Source organism: Numenius arquata, chromosome 14 (genome assembly GCF_964106895.1).
Source record: "Numenius arquata chromosome 14, bNumArq3.hap1.1, whole genome shotgun sequence".
Lineage (NCBI taxonomy): Eukaryota > Metazoa > Chordata > Aves > Charadriiformes > Scolopacidae > Numenius > Numenius arquata.
Genome location: NC_133589.1, coordinates 8,764,105 through 8,792,025, shown reverse-complemented (window position 1 = coordinate 8,792,025; position 27,921 = coordinate 8,764,105). Strand labels below are relative to the sequence as shown.

Here is a 27,921-nt window from a genome sequence, read left to right as displayed (position 1 = left end):
TTGCTGCTCAGAGACTTAGACATTTCATCATCGCTGCATTCATTCCACCCTCTAGCAATTTTACTGTTGTTGTATATATATGGGCAGGTGCAAATGTTTGATATTCCATCATTGCTGCATTGTACTTTAAAGACACTTTAAAGATCAAATAAAGGGGTCTATGCTATTATCAGTTTAGTCACACTCAGTGACATTTAACCAGATAAAAAACCGATTTTTTAATACCAGTCTCACCTGCCATAGGATCAGCACCTGGTGATAATACAAAAATCAAAGGGGCACAACAGTTTGAATCATTGTAACTTCTTCCAAGATCAAAAGTAGGTGGTTCAATAAATGTTCTTCCCATATTTTCTGCAATGAACTCCTGCACTGCCGGAATAATTTTGTCAGGTCTCAAACATCTGAGAATAACCATACGATCTAACCCCATCAGTGTGTTCCACGCATCTGGGAAGGCTTCTTCATGGGGTCTTACAGAGTCATATATTACCTTCCACTTTGAAAAATTCTCTTTTACATGTTCCATTAGTCCGTGGAGGTTTGTCAGACTAGATGCACGTACGAGCTCAGCCCAGGATTTGTCAGATAGCCAATCTGAAGCTGGATTGGGGTGAGGATTATCAAGAGCAACACCTCCTGTCAGTAGGAAACGCCAAACATCATCATCTATTTGGTCTTTTCCCTTCATAATGCCTACTGTCAGAAGGAAGGAGAAGAGCAGCTTATCCTTTTCAAACAGTGAACGACAGACATTATTATAGATGCTTATTGTGAAATGCTTGGTTATGTTTTTAATTCTCTCTTCTAGATCTTCACTCTTTTTGCTTTTAGCAATAGATTGAACATACAGGTTAATGAACCAAATCAATGAATACTGGTACATAGGTTCAATGTTTTCCAGATCAGAGATGCAGAAGAAGACAACAGCTGAATGAACAGCAACTGGTTTATATCCCATTCGAGTAGAATCTATTTGCATCTCAGTTACAGAGGCAATTTTTTGCTTTTCAGAGATTTCTTCAGATAACTCTTTGGATGAAGACAAAATATTAATTGCTGTTTCATCTTCTAAGATGTTTCCTTCTGAATGGGAAAGGATCTCCAGGATTTTATCTTCTATTTCCTTTAGTTGTTTCTTGTTGGCTGCGCTTTCTATAATCAGTTTATTTTTCTTTTCTTCTAGCTCAGGCTTTTCCTCCGCAGCTACAATTCCAAGCAGTTGGTCCTGAAGACCCAAAGGCGTAATCATGAAGTTGAGTAGACAAACTTTCACAGCCACTTCAGGAAGATAATGAGGATTTCTTAAGCGGGTTGTCATGTAAAACCTGAAATCTTTTGAATATTCAATTACATTTTCCCCTAATTTCATGTATTCTACTCCTTGTTGTTTGAATGTTAACTTCAACAAAATGGGCTCTATGAAAGCATCTAGTTCTTCACCAATATTTTCTAGCAAGACTGGTGTTCCAAGCTGAATAGCATTTTCTAATGTCCTCACATAATGTGTGTCAGATAATTTGATAACTGACAGCTTGTTAGTTTTCTCCATATTTTTTACCCACTTGTTAGCTTGCCTTTGAGGATCTATCATTAAAGCCCATCTTCTTGAGTTAGAAACAATTATGCCATTGTCAATGGAAAAAGAATCAATTGGCAATCCAGCAATCTGCCACGCACGGATTTTGACTGGGTCCCCTAATGTATTACTTAAGCTAAAATCACTGGAGCATGGTATGTTCTTCTCATTGCAGAGGACCTGCCATTGCTTTTGACATTTTAGGCGATAATCTACAGTAAAGGCTCCCAAATAAGCCACAGTTCCTGATGATAACAACACATCTCCTACTAGGTCTATGTACCGGATTCCTAATAATCGTGCAGCTTCCGTCCACCTATCTTTCTCTCCACCAAGACCACTAATGAGCTGTTCAGCTCTCACAAGCTTTTGTGAACAGAGTTCAATATTATTTTCTAATTCTCGCTTCCGGTCATTCATGTTGTCAAACTCATCATTCAAAGCCTGGAGGCGATCAACTACCTCCTTAAGTTCTGCTTGTTTTGTTTTTAGCTTCTGCATTTGAACTTCCAGTAATCCTTCTGCATCTCTCAATCGTTCACGCTTTGGGGCAACCACTTTTGCAACACGGTCATACACCTCCATGGCTCGCACCCACTTGCACAGTCCTTCACAGGCAGATGAGACATTTTTTATGACAGCTGGCTGAAAATCTGGATGATCAATAAACCTCTCTCTAATTTTCTTCATTATAGCAGGAGGAATGTTATCCTTGTCATATGTCTTTAAGCTCTCAAGAAATTTCAGATCTCCAAGAATTTTTCTAGATGATCCCCAGTAGTCTTCTATCATTTTACCTATATTGCAAATAACACTAAATTCAGGCTTAAAACATGCATGTTCAAGCGGAAAAAAAACTTGAAACATAATATGAAGAATTAACATCAATGATTTTGCAACAGAATTTTACTATGCAACCACTGTTAACTAATTTAGGAAAGTCATTACCTAACAAAATTCAGACAGGAATTTCTGCATCACTAACCTATGTCATACTTATTAATTACATATTCATTCTAAAACAACCAAGCACAATAAGGGAAAAAAATTACTATACAGTCTTTCCTAGCATAATTTATTAAATAAATCAGTAAGTATGTGAAAGCATTCCTTCATAATCTAGGCAACAGCTTTGGATGAAAGACATTTAAAGAATTCTTATTTTCAACTACGAAGAGTTGAACTGTGGGGGCATAAGATAGAAGAAAACTGAAAGAAAAAGGCCTCTTTCCTTTATTACCTCACAAATCCTGTGCAATCCCACAACAACATAATCCACACAGAAGAGCTTGCAGAGTAATCACCTATGGCAGGGGTATAACTAGAATTCTGTCTCCCAGTATATGTAAAAGAGTCTGGCAGCAGGGCTTAGAGGGCAAAATACAGGTGAATGGTGCACAGCACATCCCCAGCTCCCAGAGTTCCTCAACGCAATGCAATTCCCAAAATTTGGTCAAAGCAAGTTGAAAAGATGACTTTGTGCTGGTGATTTGGATCACATTTACAAAGCTTGTACAGAAAGTGCAATATGTGACAATGGCAAAAGCAACTCTTAGCTATTCAGTGTAGTTATAACTCACTGATAGCAAAATGCACTTCCAGTGCACACGGGTGCCAGAAGCACTTCACTGGTACAACACAGCAGTACCCTGAGCATTCCTAGGGCAGGGATAACAAACACCGCATCATTACCACTGCCACTTGGATCAGGCTTCCTCTCTGGTTTAGTTCCCTTCATGACACAGATACTCTCCATGACGAGCTTCACAGGACCAGGTGGATTCTGCATGGATTTCACAAGAGAGATGTCTGAAGGATTCAGGGTATCAAGAGCTGCAAGCGCTGCCTCCAAAGCTGGCATGGCCTCAGCAAGGTCTCCTTCACATTCATCCTGTTAAGACATTGGGTAGCAGCCTGTAAACCTTCATAAAATACCAGGTCTGCAAAATCATTTCCCCACTCCACCACAGCCTCAGAGAACCTTCTCTGCTTATAAGTACCTAATAAAAAGACTGTTCACAACATTTTGTTTCTTTTAGAGAAAACTAGTTCCACAATTTGTCTAAGCAGTTTAAAGAGGGAAGGTTTGCAGCGAAATTCATAACTTCCGTAAACCAAACTGGGAGCTGAAAAAGCCAGACAAGCTTTCAAGATCAAAGTTTCTCTGGTCTGACAAGGAAAATTAAAATACAGTTTAGGTACAGTTGTTCTTAGTTAAATCTTGCAGTGCTGATCAGGTAAAAAAATATACTGTGTAGCTTAAATTCTTTATCATGTACTCTATCTATCTAACTATCTTATCTATTACTGATATTTCCAACAAAAAAAAAAAATAATTGAGGAATCCTGCAGCTTCCCATGGGAAATGCTGTGCTACAGATGTCTGGCTATGGCAGTATCTCCTAGGTTATGCCTAATCAGGCTCCATGCAGCACTAAACCAGATTACCTAACTCTAAATGAACTAAGAGCTAACTCTAAATGAACTGTCTTTGGGCCTGGAAACAGTATAACCTCAATCTGTTGAGAAGGACAATATATTAGTACACAAATAAGAGCTACACAGCTTTTGGGATGTGAACTGGAAAGGGAAGCTATGCCTTACTGTGAGATACAGTCATACTCCAAACAGCCAAAATTTACTTTGTTTGCATTAGGAATATCTCATTCATCATCTCTTGCAATTTTGTTACTTTAAGAGCTGGGATCATACCATTAACACATCATCACAACTCTCATTTACTTGGAAAGACTTGGAACCCAGGCTCAAGCCCTTGTACTCTACCTTAATAGCTTTAGCAACAGCTGCTGCTTCATTGGCCTCTTTTTCATCTGCTGACACTAGTTCCTTCTTTGCATCTACTTCAACTGTTTCCTTTTCAATCTTGATCATCATTTTTTCTGTTTCTGCAGAAGTTTGAATCAGTTCAGGCTGAAGGTCAGTCAGTTCTTTCTGCATCTCTGCAACCTGATGAACATAATGGGAAAATCAAGAAAAAATCTCTGTGAACGTTGTATAGATTTCACATCTTAGTGTCTTAGGAAGAAAGATCAGAAAACACTACATTAATACAATCTAAAAAGGGACATTTCATCTAAATAATTATTAAAATAGTTCTCTCTTGCCTATTTTTACCAAGAGCTGTTTTATTTAACTGAATAGATTTTTTAAAAAGATTTTTTTTTATCATCCATGCAATACACTTGCTTTTTTATGATCCACTTAATTTCAATAATGAGAAATAAATTAATTGTATTTTTTTCCTCACAGTCAGTTTCAGTCTATGGAACCCTAAGTAATCCTTTATAGCAGATAAAAGAAACTCGGAAGGAAACACAGAATTAGTGACATCAACAGCTGCAAATTGGATGTTCTCTTTCAGCCAGCAAGTATCTGGAAGCCTCTTTGCCTTGCTTTTTGGAAAGATCAATCCCTGGATCACATGGGTTAAAAAAAAAGGGTTATTTACCTGGAACCTGATCAATTTCCTACTGGGAATCTACTCAGGAAGTAACGTTTATTATTGTCTTACAACATTCTTCAACTTGTCCCCTATTTTGGAAAGGGTAATAGGTACTAGGATGCTGAGGCATGGATTTTCCATATAAGATTTTGAGAAAATAATGGAATTTGTAAAGTTTAGTCCTTCAACATTTAACAAATACCATCAATTTCATTTAGCTTTCTATTAAGTTCTATAATATGAATTTACATACCACAATTTCTTAAAATGGCTAAGCATTAATCTAACTCTTCCTGCTAGCTTTCTACAAAAAATTATCAATAATATCACGAATATAGCAAACAGGATGTTTAACAGTTTGGGTTTTTGTAAGTTTTAATCAGCTTATATAGACCCCGTACTAAAGTATGCATAAGGCACGTATTCAGTGTTTTCATCTGAAACTTACTTGTGAAGATGCAAATTCAAGTTTTTGAAGTCCCGTAAGATAACGAGCTCTCATCATATCAACCTCTTGCCTTTTGCTATTCAGCAGAGTCTTAAAGGTAAGAATTAATTCTAGGTATGAAGTTGGTGTCACATAGTTGTGTCTTCGCAGTATAGCGTAATAGCTGATGGAGAGCTCTCTCACACTTTCTTGGAAATATTTGCACATGGACACAACCCTAGAGAAAATTTTTCCACATTACTACGAAAATACAATCTGTCTTTATGTTAATTATGAGGAAATACCTCTAAGCTTATGAAATTATGTTAGTGTTAGTGTAGGCAGAATTGTTTTTTGCCTGTTATAACAAATACTTTAGACTCCTTTCAAAGAGTGGCCTGATTTGCAGAAACATCAGACACATATATCTAGGTATCTTTGACTTGCACTGAAACCCCAGAATTGGCTTAGCTTTGTCCATTTATAAGGACAGTTTCCTGATCAAGTATGTTGGGGGCGTGAGCCGGAGGGGAACAAACATTAACTTCATAGGTTTCTTGACAAATAAACTCATACTCTTTTCTAATGTCATCTTTGAGTTCAACATCCTCTAAAAACTTGTTAGCAACCATTTCCAAAGCATCTGTGGGCCAGCTTTGGAACCAGTCAATGGTGCAGCAGTTTATCAGCGAAGGGAACATCCGCAATCGATTCCGAAATGCATCTCCAATAGGACTCATGGCTAGAAAAAATAAAATAAAATTCACAATTGTTACCTAAGTTTGTTTGCAGTTAGGAAGCAGAATAAACTAAGCCTAAGAAAAAACATCCTAAGAAATAAGACACTGTATACAGACCTAACACAATATGCAAATTTTTCTTCACCCTTTCAATAAAGAAATTGTACATAGCAAGGGGAGTGGCTTCAATTTTCCTGTTCTCCATCCTTGCTGCACCTTGCATTTTCTCAACAATTTCAGCTTTCTCATCTGTTGCAAAGATATTAGGCACATCACCGGTATTTAAAAGCATGTTGATATCTTCTACAAATGCTTCATCCTTTATTTGATTATCACAGAACAAAAAGGACACATTATTGTTACCAACACCTGCTTTCAGCATGACTCGTTTAACATCATCTTTCCATTCATGGGTGCCGTAGGACTTCGTAATCTCAATTTGAAAGAGTTCAAAGCTGTTCATGTAGGTGGCCAGCTTGGTAGCACTTTGTCGACCACTCCCGCCAACCCCCACCAACAACAGATGTCCGTTATCCTGTTTCAATACCCTGCATATCCTTGAGATATGCTCAATAGCAAACTTGAACATGACTAAGGACATCGGTGCTTTGCTGATGTTGTTGTATTCCTCAAGGTAGTATTCCATCACGGTTGTCAGTTGCTTTAAGTCTGTGATTTCATCATACACTTTTACATTACTGTCCGGCTTCAAGTAGTCTCCAAAGAACAGGCTGCGAATATCATCATCAGAGATCTCTCCATTAGGTGAGAGATGACTCAGTACCTAGGGAAAAGGCAAGAATCAACAGATAATTCAAACTATTAGGAATTTATTTTCTTTAAAGTCATAATCATTCTCATCTACATAGTAATAACACTGTGGGAAGCACTGTTTTCCTGCTATATCCAGTTATTACCTTAGTTTGGACAAAAAAACCCCACCAAAAAACCACAAAAAACCCCACCTAAATGGGGAATATGCTGTAGGTTGACATATAAGTTTCTATATATGCGTACTTGACAGAGAGATTTTGCTGTCAAATATAGGACAAGTTCCCAAAAGTCTTCTCAGAAAAGTACCTACTGCTCCCATTGGCTCATCCAAATATTAACTTAAGCAAAAGCACAGATAAATATTGTGTAAGACATTTACTCCAGAGAGTCCTGTGTAGCAACACAGAATCCTTTTGAAGTTATGAATCATTCTGATATGAAGTAGTTTGTATTACCTTGACTAAGAATATGTAAAATAATACTGAATAGAAGACCATCCATACTTTTTAAATACACTGATCAAAATTATTCAAAATATGTCCAATACTAATGTAATCTCAGTGTCTAAGTATTTCTGAAAATGCAACAGTCTCATTCTTGGTCCCAGCTCATTGCCATAAAATACCTTATCAAAGCTCTGCTTGAAGGCATTTGATGTTGTCTCTTGTACCATCTGAAAGAATAGCTTCCTGTCCTCCTCATCAACTAAGCGATCATAGAAAACTCGGTAGACCTCATGAATCCAAAGTCTGATCAGTTTATCTCCATCCTGAAAAATGTAAATACAAGAAAACAGGTAAATATAGCTCAGGCAGGATTTCTCTAAAAAACAAAGGATAGAAATGTCCATCTGGACCCTGATATATCTTGTACTAAACTCAGTGGGAATTTTTCAATTCCAAGCCATTCAGCACATGGCTCAGCATCTGCTAACTTAACAGTCTTCCTCACCTAGTTACCATCTCATCCTTCCTGCCAATACAAACTGGCGTTCTTATGTCAAAGTATTTTCCTTTACTGTATCAAACCTATCCACCCTTCCAACATAAAGTAAAGAATAAATCTTTCAAAGATATGGCTCATGGGCTCTAACGCAAGCCCTCCTCAAAAGTGTTGCTGGGTAAGATTTCTTGTGAATAGCTTGTAGCTGTTTTGTTCTGTTTCTGCACCAAAACCATGCCCCCAAACAGAAATAAAACTTTTAATACTCCTTTAATCTGAGATTTTACTGAAAAGGGATGAAAAAAGTAGAAGGACTAAAGTTATATACATCTATCAGTATTCATCTGTAGTTTGTGACAACAGGCAAACTCAGGGCTAAATTATTCAGTCTTGCTCACTGATGAGCTTACAATTTGTAAAAGAGAGATAGTGAGTCTTTTCCCATGTTTGTTTCTTTTGTATATTAAGTTTGCAAGTTCAAATGAAGGGACTGTCTGACTTGATGTACAGGCCTTAACGGATGGGCCTTGGAAATCTGGGACTAACTGTAATACATGTAAAAAATATTAACAAAAATGACAGCTGTCTCCTTCAAAAACAGACAGAAAATATATAATGAGGTATTCAGGGGCCATCTGATTTTAAACCTTGCAAATCCATTGAAATCACAGTTCATATATTTTGAGATGTTTACTTACTGATATTATAAAAATAATTTACTTTTTTCCATTGCTCTTTCTTACAGCAACATAATTAAACTACAACTTACTTGCAAATGAGTGTGTGGACAGAGCAGCACTCCTTTAATAACCCTGGAAAAATCCCGTAGATTAAAAACATAGTGGGATTTTGAAGGAGTTGGGAGAAAATTACCAACTGCCATTTTATAAATCACCATTGTCGCTTGGACCATCATCTTACCCAGCCTTAAGAAGGAAAAGAGATACAATTTTAACTTGTGCAGATAAATCACAGGAGAAAAGATGACAAAGGTGTAACAGGAAATATATCACGTTACCTTAGAAACACAGGCTCAAAGCCTTTGCTGAAGTGCCAGTCAGCAACTGCAGTAAAAATCTTGGTTAATATGTCATCATCAAAAGAACAGATAGATACAATATTCAAGTGCCGTGTGAAGCGTCCTGTAATACACACAAAAAGATACAGAAAGATTTATGAATGTCCAAACGTTTTTCCACCTTTCAGCTAGCATATTCTAGGACTGACTGCCACTAAAAACCAATATTTGAATCCGGCTCCAGCTCCATGATTTTGTTTCTGGCAAATTTCTGCCCCAGTAGTGATGCAAAAGAAATATAAACTGGTTTATATTTTATATCAGTATTTCACTTAGAATAACTGGTTTTAATATGAAAAACATGAATCTCCACTACAAGTCCACTACTACCCAAACTTAAATTTCAGCTCACGTTAGCCCCATTGATTGTGATATGATACAGTAACACTTTACAAAATCAAGTATCTTGTTCTCGGCTTTCATCTAAAAAAATTCAGTCTATACACTAGTAAATTTTACAAATTTAGCTGTATTGGAATAATTATTTTAATAAAGCCTCCTCAGAGCTTTATTTATACAGAGTTATACCTGTATTAGAGTGTTTAAATGAGGCAAAGTAGCATAAAGTGCCTTATAATAGTGTAGCTGTAGCTACATTAGAGCTTCTACTGACATAACTTTTTCATTAGAAAATATAACCTCCCTTATGGTGATATGACAGGAATCATGGACTTGCAGGCAACGTGCTTGTAAGTAAATGCAGGCAGCCTATCTTAGCAGCAGGAGATACAATTTCAGAAGAGAATTGCCAAAAAGACTTGGCAAGAAGATGCATTCCCTCTCTTTTCCAAAGAATAGAAAATGGAAAAAGCGTCCAATGCTCTAATTTTAAAATTATTTTCATCATTTACAATTTAATCAACATTCAAAACATTGTTTCTAATGTTAATTAAACTCTCCTTGGAACAGGTACAGATTTGACCTTGAGCATGCAGACTTCTACTTGGAATGATCCAGCCATTGAAGGTATTTGTAGGTTTACAAGTGATCAAGAAATGTAGAATTTGTCATAGGCAAAACTGAACCTGCCTCTTAACTTCAGTCAATTAGATAACTACTTGCCATAGTAATATATTTCCTACCTGTAATATCATTCCTGCCTCCCCCAGGTGGACCCATAGCTGAAACAAGCAGCACGTCTATGATATCAATCTTGGACTTATCTTTCTTGTCATACCAGTGACCATGATCAATCCATTGTCTGAGAAGCTCAATAGGTGGCTGGGCTCCATACACTTCCTTTGCAGGCATATTTAGGTCATCTGTGGAGAACATAGACAAAAACAAAACAAAAACCTCAGTGTTTAGGAATTATAGTTGTCTTTCAAAGCTAAGAAGAAAAAATAACTGAACTAGAAGTAGAAAAAGCTTGTGTCTTGTTATTCTTCCCATTAAACTAACTAAAATCAAATGACATTATACTTCACAGGCATATTTAGGGGTGAATTTAGTGTGGTTGGTGATTTTGTTTTATTTTATTTCGTGTCACACTGCAACATTATGAACTATTCCTGAACGCAACCACCACTTAAACAGTTAGAAACTTTTCAGCAGGGGGCAGTGCTAATCCTTCTTTGGATGCCTGAAAAAAGTCAAAGAGAACTGAGGCAAGCCAAAATTACTACCCTCAATGAGTCACTTCCTTTGCCTAAAGCCAAAATTAAATTGATATAAAAACTCTGAAAAAAACCTGCCTTACCCACAAACATTATAGCTTTTTTCCCCGAAGGAGGTCCAAATAATCCCTTTCTTCTTCTGTCCAGCTTGGACATAATAATATCCTGGGTTTGGTTAGCAGAGGTTCTTGCAGAGAAGTTGATGAAGCTTGGGATGTATTTTTGCTTTGGAAGTTGTAGTAGAAAATTGTTTGTTATAGCTGATTTTCCAGTGCCAGTGGGACCCACAAAAAGCAAAGGGACATTATGCTCCACATATGTTTTAAGAAAAAACATTTGTCTGGCTGTTTCCATTGTTGGAATGATCAGCTCAGATACCTGTTACACAGGAAAGTAAAATGAAAAACTAAAGACAAAAATCTAATACCTTAATCAACATGAATATTTGCGAGCAACTACAGGAAGCCTGTAGCACAAATGCATTTTAAAAAAATTATTTTCTCTGAAAACCCAGGCTATAACAAGATTCTGGTAGATAGTATGACCCCATTTCTTTTTCAGTATTTATACAGTAAATAGCACAACTAGCATTATCTGTATTTTGGTTCATAGACACTATATAAAGCCCAGAGGGAGATCTGCAGAGTTAAGTGTGGCTTAATTCTGTTCCCCTACTGTACAAAGGGAAAGGAACTGTGCAATGGAATTTTTTTCTCTTCCTCATCTTCCACATATCATTAGTAACTGTGCACTAGATATCAAGATTTTAGACAGCAGAATGAAATACAATCTTACATCTCTTATGTACTTAACAGACAAGACAGTTGCAACTACAATGGAATGAAAAGCTGAACAAATATTGCTTAAGTTTTCTTGAAATTTCATCTGCAGAATAGGTTCTTCTTGCAGATCTCTGCTGTGCTACACCTCCCTTGAGTTCACAGCTGCCATCAAATATGAGTGCCCCTGTTTGGAAATGGAGGGGATCCAGGACTCTCAGTACTGCTCCCCATATTCCGAAGAAGTAGTAAGTCTCTTTACTTGCTCTTTGTGATTAACTCATACTGTAATATCATGATATCAACCACAGAAAACAAAAATGAAGGAACAGAAATTCAGGCTTTGGCCTTTTCCCACCATGATTTCCCCAACATCAGATGCTATCACAGAGATTAAAGCAGAACCAAAAATTTTAACCAGCAGCCAACCTCAGGGCCTAACATTCACCTGCAGTGCTGAACTTTCATTATTGATGGTACCAGAATTAAGAAATAAGCATGAAAAGGAGCCTACAGAGATTAATGATATGTTGCAGATCAAACAGTAAACAGCCTAATATAGTAGAATCAGAGCTAGCTAAGGTAGTTGATTTATACTGCTGAATCATTTAGTCAAGTAATTATATTCTATAATGAAAGATCTCAATGTGGACCTTAGCCCCTGGGGAGATAACTTGCTCTTCTTTTGTGATGTACTCCATCCACATGTTCCACTGCCCACTACCGTGCTTGTAAAAATAGAAGTCATAAACACTCCCTGTTAATTGAAAAACACAACATAGGAAAACCCACTGATTAAAGAATAAAAATAAACTTCAATCATTTTAGTGAGTAGTCCAACACTGTAAGATAAGAAAGGCTTTCTAGTACATAAGATACGCTCCCCCCCACTGCCATTACCATCACCAAATTATTTTAGGTCAGATTCAGCTACATGATTTGAGTACAACATGAGGCATATGCTACTCCTGGTTAAAAGAGCCAGGAAAGAGCATCCAACTGTGCAGCCCAAGGCTTGGCAGATGGTGGCTCTCCTACAAACTTAATATCTGCCAGGCACTCTATTCTCCCTTAAAGTGCCGAGATCTTACTGCTTTATAAAATGCCAGGCAAGTACAGTTATGAAGAAGCACCTTTTTCTGGGAAGATATTGTTTCTGGTAAGCTTCACACTTTTAGGGCGTGGGTTTTCATCATTTACTCCCATTAGCAAGTTGCGGTAAAACAAATCAAATTTCTTTCTGCTGTCTGCATCGATGATCCCACCAACTGTCCAAACCAAAGCAAAAAGGAAAAGGCCCTGCAGCCACAAGGTGATATGCTGACTAGACATGCTTTCCTCCTCTTCTTCCTTGGATTGCTTTATTTCATCTAAAACATATATTTTGAATTTTAGTTAAATGCTGGTAATAATCATAAATCCCAATTCAAAATGCCTTTTTTGCAAAAGTATTCCGAGATAAACTTAGAGCATTGTATTCAGTGGAACAAAGCCAATCTACAGAGTGAGGATCTTGTCTGTGTAAGATACTGTTTATAAATAAAAATAAATGAGAAGAAAAGATATTTACAAAGGATCCTAATTCTTTTCTTCTGATGCTAGCAAACAGCAAGCAAAACAGACAGAATACACTCACAAGATCATGGTTCAATTTTGTAATGATACCAGTGTCCAAATGTGAAACGCTAAAGAATTATTATTAATACTGATCAGTGAGAAGAAAGGATTTCTATTGTATAATTTCAACAGTAAGGAATTCCTTTGGTATTTCCTTGCATCTGATAACCTGCACTTTATCATGGGATGCAGCAGGAAAAAAAAAATAAAAATTGAAATAAAAAGAATAAGACTTAGGGTACTTACCAAGCAGACAAGTATAGAGTTTCATCAAGCTATAACTCAGATGACTAGAGGACGTTTGTACAATAGCTTTGCAATGAAAGTGAATAAACTCTAAACAGGGCTGGACTAGCCACATAAACAAGTCATTGACCTACCAGAAGAAAATGAAATGGCTTTAAAACAATGCAGAAGTTGCCACATTTCCCACTGTCCCTCAGTTCTCTCTCAATAAAACATAAGGCATCAGAAATTCTCCAAGTTGGCAGAGGGAAGATCAGGAAAGGGCCTGTGTGAGGCAGTACTTAAGCAATCACAAAGTCATGCCGTCACTATCTGATGGCAAAAAGAAGTTGTTTCTATCACTGAGAAGTTTTCAGCAGGAATTGGTTACCCAGTTACTAATCCAGACAGCAGAGCAGTAGCTCAGCCTCTGGAGACCGCTGCTTTGCTTGGGCAACAACATCATTGCAACAGAAACAAAGATAAGGGCTTCATCCTCTCTTAGAAAGGACAAGCCCCTAGTGAGGGCCCAGCACAGATCATGTGCCCCAGCAGAATTCCAGAAAGCTGGAATTGGCACCTGTGGAGTGCCACAAGCCTCAAGCTGAACTCTAGTTGTCTTAGACAGAAGAAGGATGTATTCAAAACATTTTGAATCTTCCAGTTTTTCCCACACTGCATTTCTAATACTCACGGCATCTCCAGCTCTCAGGTACTTTCCTTGCAACATTTGACATGCATCACTACAAAATAATTTCAAACAGCCTCTAAAAGATCTGGGACCCTCTAAATCATGACAGTACTTCAAAAAGTTTTGACTCTGCTTGAATGCCTTCAAGTGAGCAAACTGTGAACAACACCTTAAAATTAATCTTCTAAATTAGACCTATGTAAAAAATTAAGTCTCGCACCAGCTCTCGGTGTTCTTCCTGCAGGTTTGGAGGCAGTGTATTCATGTAGGAATCCTTCAGTGGCTTCCAACCTAACTGCTGTGAGTCCATATAGATCATACCACACCTGGGAAGAAAAAACAACTGTGGTACAGAAATAGATGTGCAAGGGGGGACAGTTCAAGTTTGAATGCTTTCACATTACCTGCTGACAGTTGCTGGAGATGCCTCCTCTAAGTCTGCCGGCTCAAAAATTAAACTCATTTTTGAATTCATCTGAATTATTTCACCACTCATTAAGCATAGCTAGAAGAAGAGCATCATGTAAACATGATCTAGTCATGTCAGTGCTGATCATTCAGTCAAAGCAATGCCTGTCATAAAATCACTGAACATTCTCCTTAGTGTCACTCCTCATTCACTCATTAGTATTCTCACAATAAATGATATTTTCTACCTTGTCTCAACTTTTCTACGTATTACTGTAATGACTTGCAGAGACACAGAGAACAATGCTCTATCTTTAAATAACTCTGCAAGGAGAAGCAGTTATGACCTGCAGCTTTTTTTAAATCAATTTACTTTTAAAGTAATTTAAGCAAGTTCAGCTTTCAGTTACAGACCTGAGTTTATGTATTTCAGTTTCCTTATAGGGTCAATAAAAAAACCGCAGTGAACAACCTCATTTCATTAAAGTAGGAGTAAACCAAGGCTTTTAGGGAGAAGTAACGTCATCTAATAAACCCACTCATATAATGGGGGAAAAAAGCAATGCTTTTCAGCACATCAGCCTTTCCTGAGTCTCACACCTCCTTTGACTAACATGGTAACAATATTGCTACTACTAAAATAAAGCATGCATTTTGAAGGGTGAGCTTACTGGCAAAAACTAGGCTACCTTCTTATTATCATCCAGCACAGTGTTCATATTCTCTATCCAAACTGCGTCCACTGGGCCATCAAAAATAATCCACTTCCGATCGTCTGTGGCAGAAGATGCTTGTTCTCTGAAGGCATTTGCAAGAACTCCATCTGTCCACTCATGGCTTACAGGATCAAAACAGCCATACAACTGCCCCATAGTAATTGCTTTGGGATTAATAACTTTGTATTCAACAGCAAATTCATCCATGGATTTTGCTGTGTAAAAAGACAAATAGATGAGCTTGAGAATTTGATAGGTTAGTTTCATTCAACAACTTAAGTACAGAACAAGAAGATTCCTGAGGATTCTACTTTAGCTGTCCAAGGCAAAAAAAACCCCACATTTGGCAGCTAGGCAGCAGTAAATAAGAAATTCCAATATTTGTACAAGGAAAGTACAAATTCCTATGTGCAAAAGCACGTGAAAAGAAAAAAAAATGCACAGTAGAAAAGATTTTCTATGTTTATGGGAGGTACTTACAATCTCCCTATCAGAGCTAGTTTTTTCAAGAGTATTATGCACAAATACAATGCTCAAAAAAATTCACAAAAGCATAAACACATTAGTATGTTTTATTATTCCAGTAAATGCAGACAAAAATACTTCCAGACAAATATACTAGACAAAAATAGTTCAATGAATAGAAACTTTCCAGTCGAGAAGCAAAATATAGGACAATTAACAGTCCGGGCTTATCTCTGCAAAGGGAAAACATTACTCATAGAATTAACTTCATTTAATGCAAAGGTTGTGGCAGAACAATGTTACCTGCGCACAGATCACCAAGGGCTCCGGCGAGCACTTTGTACGCGCAGGTCTTCCCACTCAAAGGATCTCCAACAATCATGAAACCATGGCGCACCAGCATCATTTCATATATCTGTATCAGTGACAAGAGACTGACTCTAACATAGCACAAAAGCAAGCGTTATGTGTATGGAACTAGAGGTATCTCTCCTGCACCCAGACACAACAGGACAAAATATCAGCCAAATATCTGCACTCTATTAAGGCTAACCAGAACACTAACCAAAATCAGAAGGCAGTCATATTATTATGGCTATTCTCACTGATATAATTTTAGGAAGTCATTGCCCCCAGACATCCATGATTTTTTCTCAGTAAAAATATGCTGTTTGTAATATTCTATTAATTGATCATGAAAACTATTAGCTATTAATTCATGACACAGACAGTGAATCAAGAATGTTTCTGCTCTCACACTTTTCTTCCCCAGAATTATGTGAAAATAAACCTGAATAATTTTTCCAATGAACCACGGAACTGGCTGAAGATCCATTTTATTTATATTTTCAGTTAGTGCCTTGACAAACAGGTCATAGTCTGGGGTAGGAAGAACCACTCCAGGAAACAGGTCAGATATGATGCCCTGTTAAGGAAAGAGAATAGAACACTATTTAAACACTGATTTGTCACGGTTTGGGCAAACCAGGACAAGATTACAAAAAGGGAGAATTCCCAAAGCATACAAAAAATCTACAAGTAAAACAATATTCATAAAGATAACTGGAGCTTAAGAGGAAATGTCCTCAGCTGGACAAAACGAACTTCTAGGCAAACTGTAGCCATGAAAGGATTCTGTACACACAAGACAGAAATGAGTGCCTGCACTTTTCATACACACACTGGTATTGTAAAAGGAAGCTTAACCTTCTGCAAATTACAGGAAAGGGTGTGAAAGTGGTTGAAAGAATTTCAGTGATTAAGCAGAGGGGTATGTGTTCTGAAATTTCTGCGTGTGTGCTTGTACCATAGCTTTTAGGTCTTTAATATTGATTGCTTTGTAGCTTAATATAGTCTTTATTTTCTATTCAAGCAGCATGCAGACAGAAACTTCATCATTTTCATTCTGCCTTCAAATTTCTAATTGACCTTAATTTAGTTGTCCACATCTCTTCTGCAGCACAAAGCCAGAATGCAAACCTCAAAGAACGGTTTCCATGAATGAAACAGAACAAAGTGCTTTTAGCAAGATATCTTATAAACATTTTTTTTAATAACTTAAAAGGCACCACTGAAAGTTTGTTTTTCAAAATAATCCTAACAGAACCAAAGAGCACATCCAGATCATTGGACTGAAATAACTCTACATTAATATGGCAGCATCTGGATCAAACTGTTTGAAATTTAAGATAATGACCTGCTTTTGTAAGTTCTTATAATGGACCTCATCATCACAAAACACAGAGGCCTCATAGCCTACCTGAAACAAAGGCACATCCTGGGCCAAGAATTTGGCCAAGTTAACATCCAGCAAAGCCCGAAGTAACAATACGCTTTCATTTTCAGTTGGGTACTTCAGTTTTAAGTTTCCTGCTGCTGTCAGGACAGATTTAACAGCACGCATTCCATAATCATAGTGATGCTGAGATGACAGCTGCTCTGAGCACAAACGATAAGTGGCAACAATTTTCTGGGCAAGACTGTGGATATTAAAATACCACATGTAAAATGAAAATACCTCACCGTACAAGGAAAATAATTTAAGTACCTATATACACCAAGTAACTGCAGTGATTATCAGTCATATCAGCTGGCAAGATGACCCAAAACACCTAGGAAGTAAAACTGTAGATTATGCCATGCCAGAGAATGTGTGTGCCATTTAGGAATTCTGTTTGATATTATGATCCATTTTTCAAATGATCCCGTGTAGAGGTGCATATCCATCAACATGAGATGGTTCATGAGAACTGATGATAAAGCAGGAGATTTAAAAGTACTTTCTGGAGAAACAGAACATTGACAGCCTTCCAGAATGATATGCCTCAAACACACATATATGCCATAGAGAGGAATGAGGTATATCAGACTCAACTGAGGTGGAAAATTCAGCATGTCTTACCTCCGAGAGTCCAGAAATCCCATTGAATAAAGTGAAATTTCTCCAATCAAAGCATAATCTGGAACCATCATGGCAACTGTTCTGAACAGTGCCTATAAGAAAAAAAGTAAGATATAAGCTTAGACTATGGAATATGGTATTAACTGGTGCCTGTTCTGTAAGAATAGCATCTCTCCATAAATTCATGAACTTCTAGAATTCAGGAATCACCTGAAATCTATGAGATTGCATTAGAATTCTATTATTATTCTATTACTATGATCTTATCAAGAGGTTCAAGAGGTCTGTGCTGAACACTACAGGAAAAATGTTTAGAAAGAGTCAAGATCCTAAAGAACTATTAATAGAGGAAAAGGGAGGTATCATTCATCTCAGTTCCATAATAGACAAACTAGCTCACAGTGTGATTAATGTCTTGTAAAAGGTCATGCAAAAAATTGTGTTAAAGCTAGAAGAAAAAGTAGGACCATATCAGCCTCTCTGCAGTGTCTCAGCAACTTGCAAATTTATGATAAATTTAAAATGGGATTTGGATCGCCAAGCCATTGTAAACCAGGAGAAATTCCACTTAGAGAGGGCCCAGTTAAAGCTGTGAACTGGTATCAGTATGATTAAACTGAGATCTTCCAGCTGTGTATTTTGTAAAATCCTAAACACTTATTAAAACTCAGTGAAAAGCACAGCAGAATACATTCAAATATATTTGATTGCTGCCTTCCTTTTCTTATTACAATAGACCCGAAGTTGCACATTCTGTTTAATTTCTACAAGAAATCAGAATTCCAGATTTACCTTCAGATTATCAGGCAGCTCTGCCCGTCCAGCATAACCAGGATTCATCGTGATAAACACAGCACATGAAGGATTAAGAGAGATCTCTGTCCCTTCAAAGATGAATGTTTTGAGTTTGCGAATAATAGCTTGCTGGATGCTAAGTATTTGTTGGGCAACTACAGATAATACTTCAACCTAATACAGACAGAACAGATTGGAAAACATAAGACACTTAGAGGAAATATAAAATGGTTTTGTTTATATATTTTAATGGCTATATTTGCATTCCTTCAGGTGAAAATCACCCTGTGTCTGATAACTGAGCCTAAATATTATCTGCCTATTGAAGCAATCCTCTGAAAATTAGTGTCACCATTCCCTACTCAGCGAATGTAGACAGATGAACAGAGGCATCTAAAAGCCTCCACAGGGAAATAACATGTGTCTGAAGGTAGACATCTAAGTTAGGTGGACAGGAACTCCCTCTGGAGGCCTCCAAAAGCACCTTCCTTTCATCTCAGACAACATAAAGAATTTAGACTCTTCAGAAAGACTGATTCACTCAATGCCACAAATTGAGGGTAAATGTATAAATGGGTAAGGCAGCCTAGCACCAACCCTCAGTGCTTTAAAGTATCAAGGTAACAGAATATCCAAAGTTGAAATGCTAGCACTTAAATTAACTAAAGAAACAAGTTACAGCAGACAAATGAAGGAATTAAGGTGTTAAGGATATTAAAACATACAAAATATAACTTCATGGAATTTCCACATTTACTAGTATTTACTTAAACCTAACTCCATCAAAATAACAATAAAATTTATCCAAAGTCATTAGTGACCAAATTAAAAAAACAAAACCAAAACAATCAGGGTAAGACCAAGGAGCGGATTAGATTTGTCTGGTTACACAGCTATAGTTAATCAGGTCACTCAGTTAGCGATACTCAGTGAGTCATCGCAGGAACCCCTGCACTGGGATTTGTCTGTCTTGTGCTGAACATAGATAAACACAGTCCCACAGCTGTAGCTTGGTTTCTCAAGAAGAGAACGACAGTTCTTTCCCAACAAATGAGTGTCACATACAAAAGAGGAAATTGTGCAGGAACAATTTTTTCAGTTAAAATAACCCAGAATGCAAGACTTCTGCAACACAGCACAGGTAGACGTGCTCCTACAGCAGGCAGCTGAGTACCTATTTCTGTGTCAATGATTATCAAAACAAAGAGGCTACACCACAAATAAAAGCAGAAAATCGGCAATAATGCTGTCATGTCTAAATATAAAACTTCTTGTGTCTTAAATTAAAGGTTCATCATTTTATTTGCCTAAGACCTTACCTCAATTCTATTGAACTCATCAAAGCAGGACCATGCACCAGATTGTGCCAGCCCCTTAAAGAACTTGCCCATTGCCTTGTAATCAAGACCATCGGAGCAATTAAAGACCACACACTACAACAGAAACACACAGAGAACATCTCTTAGCATTAACACAAAGTCCACCATAAAATTCTTGGCATCTAAAATGGAAAGGGATTATTATTGCTAATTTTGGATTACAACACTAGGATACCATATAGGCACAGTGCTAAATGCATGCTTCTTACCAACTATTTCTGTGAATAAAGAACAGGTACAGAACAAGCAATACTTGCTTAAGAATGGCATTTCAAGAAATAGCTACATATCCAAACATAAACAGTGCAAAGAAAAAAAGTTGTATTTTGGTACCTGCTTAGCTAGTGCTTTTGCTAGATCTTTTGTTGTTTCTGTTTTGCCAGTCCCAGCAGGTCCTTCTGGAGCACCACCAAGATTCAATTTCAAGGCACCCATTAATGTCCTACATAAAAAAGATTACAGGCATTATAAATAGTAATATTTAATGGCAGACTGTTTCTGAAGGGATGGATATGTATTTTCCTTGTTCCCTACTGACTTTGTGGCTTGCCCTAGAAAAAACAGTATTGTCTCATAACTGATTTCCAATTGTGGAAGCTCACCTACAGGCACTTGGCCTACAAGGAACGTCAAGGCTTTTTACTATGTGCATCCACCCTGTATACCCTCAATTAGACAGGCAAATGCACAGGGCCATAAGAAAAATGGCAGAGTTCGCAAAACCCACATATTTTCATCAAGTGGCACTTTGCATGATAAGAACTTGAAGCTGGCTTTATAAATGTTTATAAAGTCAATCTTTAGAAATGGTTGAGAAAGCATAAAGGTTGTTTCAGAAACCTGGGAATCACATTGCTCTCCAAGCGATTGTCATACTAAAAATGAGATCCCTGTTAACGCTGGAGTGATCTGATTATTTGACAAAAGCCTCATTCAAAGGCTTTGCCACCAAAAGCAGTTGTTAAGTTGTGCTGAATAGAGTTTTCTTGCTCATTGCTTGCACTGAAACTACACCTGGCACAGCTGCCTGCATAGTCTTAGTTTAGATTGAGCTAATGTTAATGACAAAAATCCCAGTTTACAGCTAATGCATCAGCCACATGGCTCTTAAAACACCACTGTGAATGCCAGAAGATTAAGCACTTGCCAGCATAGGCATTAACATGGGCGCTTAACTACAAGTGCCTTCTACAAAATGTGAGTTCACAGCTCGGTGCTGAAGTAAGATCTTTACAGCCTCACCATATATTTTCTTGGAGATACTATAAAGAAAGCTCTTTAAACCTTAGACCTAAAATTACCTGCTGAGATGACCTGTGTCTTCAGGGCTCACCAGCAGTGAAATACCAAATGCCCTTGAATACTTCAACCTTGGAGGATGAAGTATTTCCATTTCCACCTCTTGCAAGCAAGCAGAGGAACAGGAAGCTAACTGCATTCAAACATCCGTGAAGGGCTCTATAATTACCTCATTTATTTTACAGGCAGGCATACCCTACATGCATGTCTTATTTCAAAGAAATTAATTGACCGGTGCTACTGTAAAGCTCTTTATAGTTCTAGTACCACGAGCTGCCAACTTTTTTCAGAAGCACATTCTTGCATACAACAGAGACTATTACTCTACTGGTGTAGAAATCTATATGTTGTAAATATTTTACCATATTTGGGCAAAGAAGATATGTAAGATTTTCCTCCAAAACCTAGAGGAAAATCTTAGCTGCTGAGGTTTCTGTTATTAACAATTATAACAAATGAAAGTAAATATAGATCAATCCAGAAAATGAAAACGTTATTCATAGACAACATGGCTTTACCTATAACATCGATCTGTTAGTGGGGTTATAACCAGACGTAGAGAATTGCCCAGATACTCATAACCATATTTGGCTTCTGTTGTAATCATTCGCACTATTACATCCTTCTCTTCCCAGTAGTATCTCAGCTGAGAAATCCACTGGAAGTCATTCAGATCAGTGACTTTGTCTTCAACCAATTTTGCAACCACATCACGAGCTGCAGAGTAAGAGACATTATTTGAAAAATCTAAACACTTCTATGTTATTTTACTTAAAACAATGTATAAGTAAACTAACAGTAACTTATAGCTATGTAAGAGCAAATCAACATTTAGAGTAGTAGGCTGGCTTTCATGTTAGAAAGCAATTTGCATCTGTTTTGCATAGGGAATGAACTTAATTTGATCTAGATTCCGTAGTCTGTTCTAAGAAAATGGGAGATAGCGTGTAGGACTGAGCAATCACCATTTGCCCAAAGACACTGTGCAATAACTCTGTGCAAAGGTTGTTTACAGTTAGAGAAAGTATTTTAGCTGCCTCTTTCAAATAGTTCAGCCAAGTAATGACAGCAGCTCTGCCCCAGCTGTAACAAGAGTACCAGCAACTGCACATTTACCGTGCACATCAATGACAGTAAGAGCTCCGAGTGTCAGCCGGGCTCCACTGGACAGCTTTCCTCTCACTAACTCAACGATGTCCCCAATTTGCAGATTACTCTTCTCCAAGAAATCCTGTCACGAAAACAGACCATGGGTATTAACATAATGCTGTAGCAGTTCCTAAACTCCATGGGTGCAGTCATTGGAGACAGCCCTTCCAACAAAACATAATAATGGAAATCCTGGTGCTACAGAAAAAATTTAAAATTCTCTTTCATATAACAGCATTTTGTTTTACTATGAACACTTCAAAAAGCTTTACAGCCTGAAAATAGTGTAAGCAGACATCCATTTATCTTTCTTCTTAATAGAAATGACAAAATTCTACACTAGGAGGTGAGCAGATTCTCTCTGTTAGGTAAATTTGGATTAAATTTCTTCTGTAAATTAGTAGTAAATTGTAAATTAATAAAGTTACTAGAAATCTAAGATACTCCTAACTTTACCATAAACATTTTAAATTATTTTCTCATTATCAAATGAGAAAGTTTAATGAAATGGAAGATTAATGAAGTTTTCATTAATGACCTAGACAACCGGACAGAGCGAACCCTCAGCAAGTCTGCAGATGATACAAAACTGGGAGGCGTGGTCTATAGACTGCTCCATTGTGTGCTGCCATTCAGAGGGACCTCAACACTCTGGAGAAATAGGCAGACAGGAACCTTGTGAAGTTCAACAAAGGGGAAAGTACTGTATCTATGAAAGAATAAGCACATGTGCCAGTACATGCTGGTGACCAACCAGCTGGAAAGCAGCTCTACAGAACGGGACCTGGATGCTGGTGGACACCAATTTGAATGTAAGCCATCAATGTGCCCTTGAGGCAAAGAAGAGCAAAAGCATGTGGCTGCATGAGGAAGAACATTACCAGCAGGTCAAGGGAGATGATTGATGATGATCTTTCCTCTCTAGTCAGCACTGCTAACACCACATCTGGAGTGTTGTCTCAGTTTTGGGCTCCCCCACAGAAGACAGGCATGGGCATACTGGAGCAAGTCCGTTAGCAACCTGGTTTAGTTGGCCCTGCTTTAAACAGGGGTTGGAGTACATGATGTCTAGAGGTCCCTTATATTCTGTGGTTCGCTGTTCTGTGATTCCTTCTCATTTTTCTTAACCTATGGATTGTTCAGGATATTTCTTTGAAAGCAATAAATATTCTCAGTTCTGACTGTTCTGACTGGGTATGTGGAATAAGATCTTCAACTGGTATGAAACAACACAGGCAAGTTAAACCTAAGATACTCAGGATACAGAAACAAAGAGCTAATATCAAAAATATTAAAATGTAGTACTTGGTGTAAAGTTTATTAAAACTTTACTGTTACCACATTTTAAAAGCAGCTCAAACACTCTGTTGACAGCATTATTCCCCAATATGTCCTCATCCACCTCGCTCAATTAGGATCAGACAAGAGCCCACTGAATTAATTAAAAATTATTTTCATTACTTGAGCATGCATTTCATTAGCCTTAATGAGGTGATACTTAAAACCATTGTGATGATAGAGGCACTACAAACACATAAGAAAAGTATCTTGTATGAAAGAACAAATTTGGCTGCTGCACCTTTATCACCAGGAGAATCTAGCAATAACCAGACAAATAACTGCATTATTCTGTAAGGAGAGATTTCTGCCTGCATGTTTCCCTGGGGCTTCACTTGTAAAGACAGTAGTTAGAAATAAAAATACATAGTGTTTAACAACCAAACAAACTTTTTGTTTGGTACTTTTATTTACACCAGCATCACTTGTAAAAAAACAGTAATACAATTTCCTTCAGTGGGATTTCTCCTGATACACAAAGTAAATAAGAACAAGCCCCTGCTAAGATACAAGAAAAAAGGAAATAGAAAATAAAGCACACCGCATAAGTAAATTGTAATATGTTGTGTATCTTCTTTGCTAGAAGGAGCTTTTTATTAATTAATCAGAGTTTAGTGCTTAGAAATAGAATGGTAGAAGAAAATCTTACTGGTAAAGTTCCCTTCCTTATAGCCTCAGACACTTCTTCTGTCCAGTAAATGGATGAAACGCAAATAACCACCTGTCCAGGCCACTGAAGTACCCACGTTTTTCGAGGAACCTTAAACATAAAGATCCATTCCAGACACATAAAGTCATATAAACAAATTAGATTATGGTACTCATAAAAATTACTTTCCCCAAATTTCTTTTGTCTCATGCTATAGATAAATAAGAATCAGCATGGAAAGTTTTGATACGTTTTCTTCAAGAAATTCAGAGTTAAAACTTCAGACTGGTACTACTGAACAAGGAGAGCTGGATTCCACTTAGCTTCAAACATGTTTCTCTGGTTAAGAATTTCAGCAAACTGTTCATGTACAGTTGCTTATGAAATCTATTTTATACTGTAATTCAGGAACAATTACCTTGATATAGCCTTTTAAGCCATCTTGAAGAACTTGTCTTACACTGGCCAGCATCATTTCCTCTACTTGCAAAAGCCATTTTTCTACCATGCCCTTCAAAAAGAAAAAACATTTAAGAGTCAATACACATTTCCTGTTTATATTGTTCTTAAAGGACAAATTATTTGAAATGGATTAGGCTTAAATATGCTTTCTTCCGATCTGGGTGTTGTATACAGGAGTAAGAAAGGTAGAACTTTTCAAAATTCTAATAGGCGATACTGCAGTTTAACACTGTCTGAAGACAGGTAGATCAGGCTAACTCTAAAGACAATCCAGCTGAAGAAACATCTGGATACGTTTCATACAAGCATAAACAAAAAATGCAGATCACAGCTTGCATGGTAGTTAACCTTAGTCATTTTAACCCAGGGCATGTTTTGTCCCTGGAGGATTAAGGGGAAAAGGCTATCTGTAGCTCACAACAGCTGCCTTTCAGCTCTTTTTGGCTACCACACAGCAATTCAGCCCCCTATCTTCATGTTGAGAATAGCAGAAAAAGCTGGAGCTGAGATACTTTTCCGAACTTATAATGCTACTATTTCTACTCAGATCCCTTCTGAACTAATGCTCTGATTCTTCGCTGCCAGCCATTCATTATTTCCCTCATTCCTCTCTGTTTCAGCCATGCTGTGCAATGTTACATACATAGGTATATACAGAGCTTGGTTTGTATCTACCTATCTACATCTTAAAAGTAGTAGGTGCGTAAAGCTGCAGAAAAGTGTCTTACTCCTTTTTGTAGGAAATCCTTTCTGTCCTCTAGTACCAGTCTGCACTCCCACTTCCTAAACACCTTTCATGATCTGATCCTAAATGTTTTACACCTCATTCCCCCAAAAACATACGCTGTAGGCAAACCATTAATGTAACCTCATATAATTTAAAAAATAAAATAAAATTACTTTTGCATTTGCTGGGTAGATTTTATCTATGAAAGGAACAATTTCTTTCTCTGAACTGATCATGCCTACGATCTCCAGATCTTCTGTGAATTCCAGTTTAGAAATTCCTTCAAAACACTTCTTTAAATGTGGTTGTACTCTAAGGGGATCCTTTGTTTCAGACAGTATTTCAAGCAGCTCATCATTAGACAGGAAAAAGAATCTGTTAGAAAAATATAGTTAATGAACATGCACTTTCCAATCACAAAAATCATCATTAATAAACTATTAATGCAAGATAGATGGAATTGGTGTTATTGTTGCTTAGGACACTAGTATAACAGAGAGGAAATTATTATCTCAAATCCCTTTTCTTAAGCAATTTTTAACATTATAAAACTCACCACACTTGTTTTTTCAGAATTTCAATATGATCATCCTTTTATGCAGAGGAAGTAAGAAGGGTTCTCAAACTCACATGGGAAAGAGCAGGTAAGTACCTTGTAAAAACATAGGATCCTATTCCTCATAATCATATATAACTCCTATGAATCGCACACCTCTGCACAACTAAAGAGAGTAGGGCAGAGACACAATTGCAAATCAGCCATGGGAAGGTAGCAAGTTCCTTCAAAAACACCCTGTAAGTGATAATGTCTTGCTAATCGTAAGTTTATGCTGTGCCAGACAGATTTTGCCTCCCCGTCTCTGGTGTCCCTGGCACTGCAAATTTAACTGGAGCTGAGGAAAATGAATGATGTCTGGAGAAAAGAACAGGTTTTCATTTTTTGTTGCATGGGACTGTCCCTGACATGTTTGTAAAATGAGACTTTTCAGCTCAGGGAAATGGTTTGAAAAAGCTTAATAGCTTTTTGTCTCTAACATAGGCCTGTTTGATTAATTTACCTTGGAAAAAATAATCTTTTCTTCTCCAAGTAAGTATTCAACCCCTTTTGAATATCTTCTAAGAGAGTATTTGCTTCCTGAAGTCTGTCTAACATCATGGGTTGTTCAGTTGCTACAAGTACCTTTGTGTCTTTCACCTTTGTAAAAACAAACACATAGCAGAAACCGCAAAAGTTGCAATAGGTTTGTACATTAAAATCGTTATCATCAGTCACACATGTTGCAGGAGGCTAAATAGCTATATATTCTTCTCTGTAGTGTGCCTTCAGGTTAATAAATATGTATGCATTATTTGATACTTTTTCTTTTCACACTGTCAGTTTTACCACTTTGAACTTTACAGACAATAATACAGCAAGAAAATACCCACAGCAATTAAAATCTTTGGCACTTGCTCCTGTGTCTTGAGCTTGCTACATTTTTTTCCATTCACAAATGGAAAACTTCACAAATAAGTTCTGTCAAACAGAGCCACAGTACATGCAATTATTCTCTGTTCTTGCCATCTAGGTCACATTTTTTCTTTCTGAAAAAAACTGCTCTTAACTTGAAAGGATACACCTATTTCAGAACAGGCTCCATCATCCACAGTCTGAGCTGTTAGACAGGTCTCAACTTCTATTTTGTTATACTGATTATTTCAACATTTTTATCACACAATCACACACTCCCAGTGTTTCTGACAAACATCTCAGCTCACATTACCCCTAAGTATCTGGCCTCTTACCCAACTTCTTAGTTACAGGGAACTGAACAGGATACCCAATTGCACTTACTATCCCCATTATCTTATCCTGACACACTACCATCTCAGTGTGTATTCACCGAAGTTTTGAACAAATATGCCATCACATATCAGAGAACAATCATATGCAAAAAAAATCCATTTAGTTGCTCTAATACCACGTATGCCTTAAAAGCCTAATGCAAAATCTAATTGCATGCAGAAAAGACTTTATACAGATTATCAGTGAACCCTGAAGCAGATTCTGAAAGCACAAATCATTCATCTTTTTACCTAATTCTGATCATTTAACCACACAAAAGGCAGAAAATTTAGAATTAAAATGTTAATTGAGCTCTAATTCATCCTGCAATATCCAGCCTTTAGAGAAATCTCAAAGCAATAATGACATAATCTACC

At 37.3% G+C, this 27,921-nt stretch overlaps 1 protein-coding gene across 1 annotated transcript in view; it reads right to left on the bottom strand.

The window, feature by feature from the left end:
• The window catches only part of DNAH3 (dynein axonemal heavy chain 3), a 60,550-nt gene that overhangs the window by 9,158 nt on the left and 23,471 nt on the right, over positions 1-27,921 (bottom strand). The window contains exons 23-52 of the mRNA XM_074158748.1: positions 26,778-26,914; positions 25,893-26,094; positions 24,949-25,041; positions 24,531-24,641; positions 22,511-22,625; positions 21,913-22,111; positions 20,429-20,537; positions 20,036-20,149; positions 18,714-18,890; positions 17,922-18,013; positions 17,280-17,499; positions 16,311-16,445; positions 15,824-15,935; positions 15,029-15,270; positions 14,336-14,436; positions 14,152-14,257; positions 13,262-13,391; positions 12,532-12,768; positions 12,052-12,155; positions 10,703-10,997; positions 10,086-10,265; positions 8,944-9,067; positions 8,695-8,851; positions 7,609-7,752; positions 6,327-6,993; positions 6,046-6,211; positions 5,491-5,707; positions 4,364-4,546; positions 3,272-3,470; positions 235-2,376 (exon numbers count right to left, since the gene is read on the bottom strand). Coding sequence (XP_074014849.1) covers positions 235-2,376; positions 3,272-3,470; positions 4,364-4,546; positions 5,491-5,707; positions 6,046-6,211; positions 6,327-6,993; positions 7,609-7,752; positions 8,695-8,851; positions 8,944-9,067; positions 10,086-10,265; positions 10,703-10,997; positions 12,052-12,155; positions 12,532-12,768; positions 13,262-13,391; positions 14,152-14,257; positions 14,336-14,436; positions 15,029-15,270; positions 15,824-15,935; positions 16,311-16,445; positions 17,280-17,499; positions 17,922-18,013; positions 18,714-18,890; positions 20,036-20,149; positions 20,429-20,537; positions 21,913-22,111; positions 22,511-22,625; positions 24,531-24,641; positions 24,949-25,041; positions 25,893-26,094; positions 26,778-26,914 — 7,210 coding nt within the window. The remainder of the gene's footprint in view (positions 1-234; positions 2,377-3,271; positions 3,471-4,363; positions 4,547-5,490; positions 5,708-6,045; positions 6,212-6,326; positions 6,994-7,608; positions 7,753-8,694; positions 8,852-8,943; positions 9,068-10,085; positions 10,266-10,702; positions 10,998-12,051; positions 12,156-12,531; positions 12,769-13,261; positions 13,392-14,151; positions 14,258-14,335; positions 14,437-15,028; positions 15,271-15,823; positions 15,936-16,310; positions 16,446-17,279; positions 17,500-17,921; positions 18,014-18,713; positions 18,891-20,035; positions 20,150-20,428; positions 20,538-21,912; positions 22,112-22,510; positions 22,626-24,530; positions 24,642-24,948; positions 25,042-25,892; positions 26,095-26,777; positions 26,915-27,921) is intronic.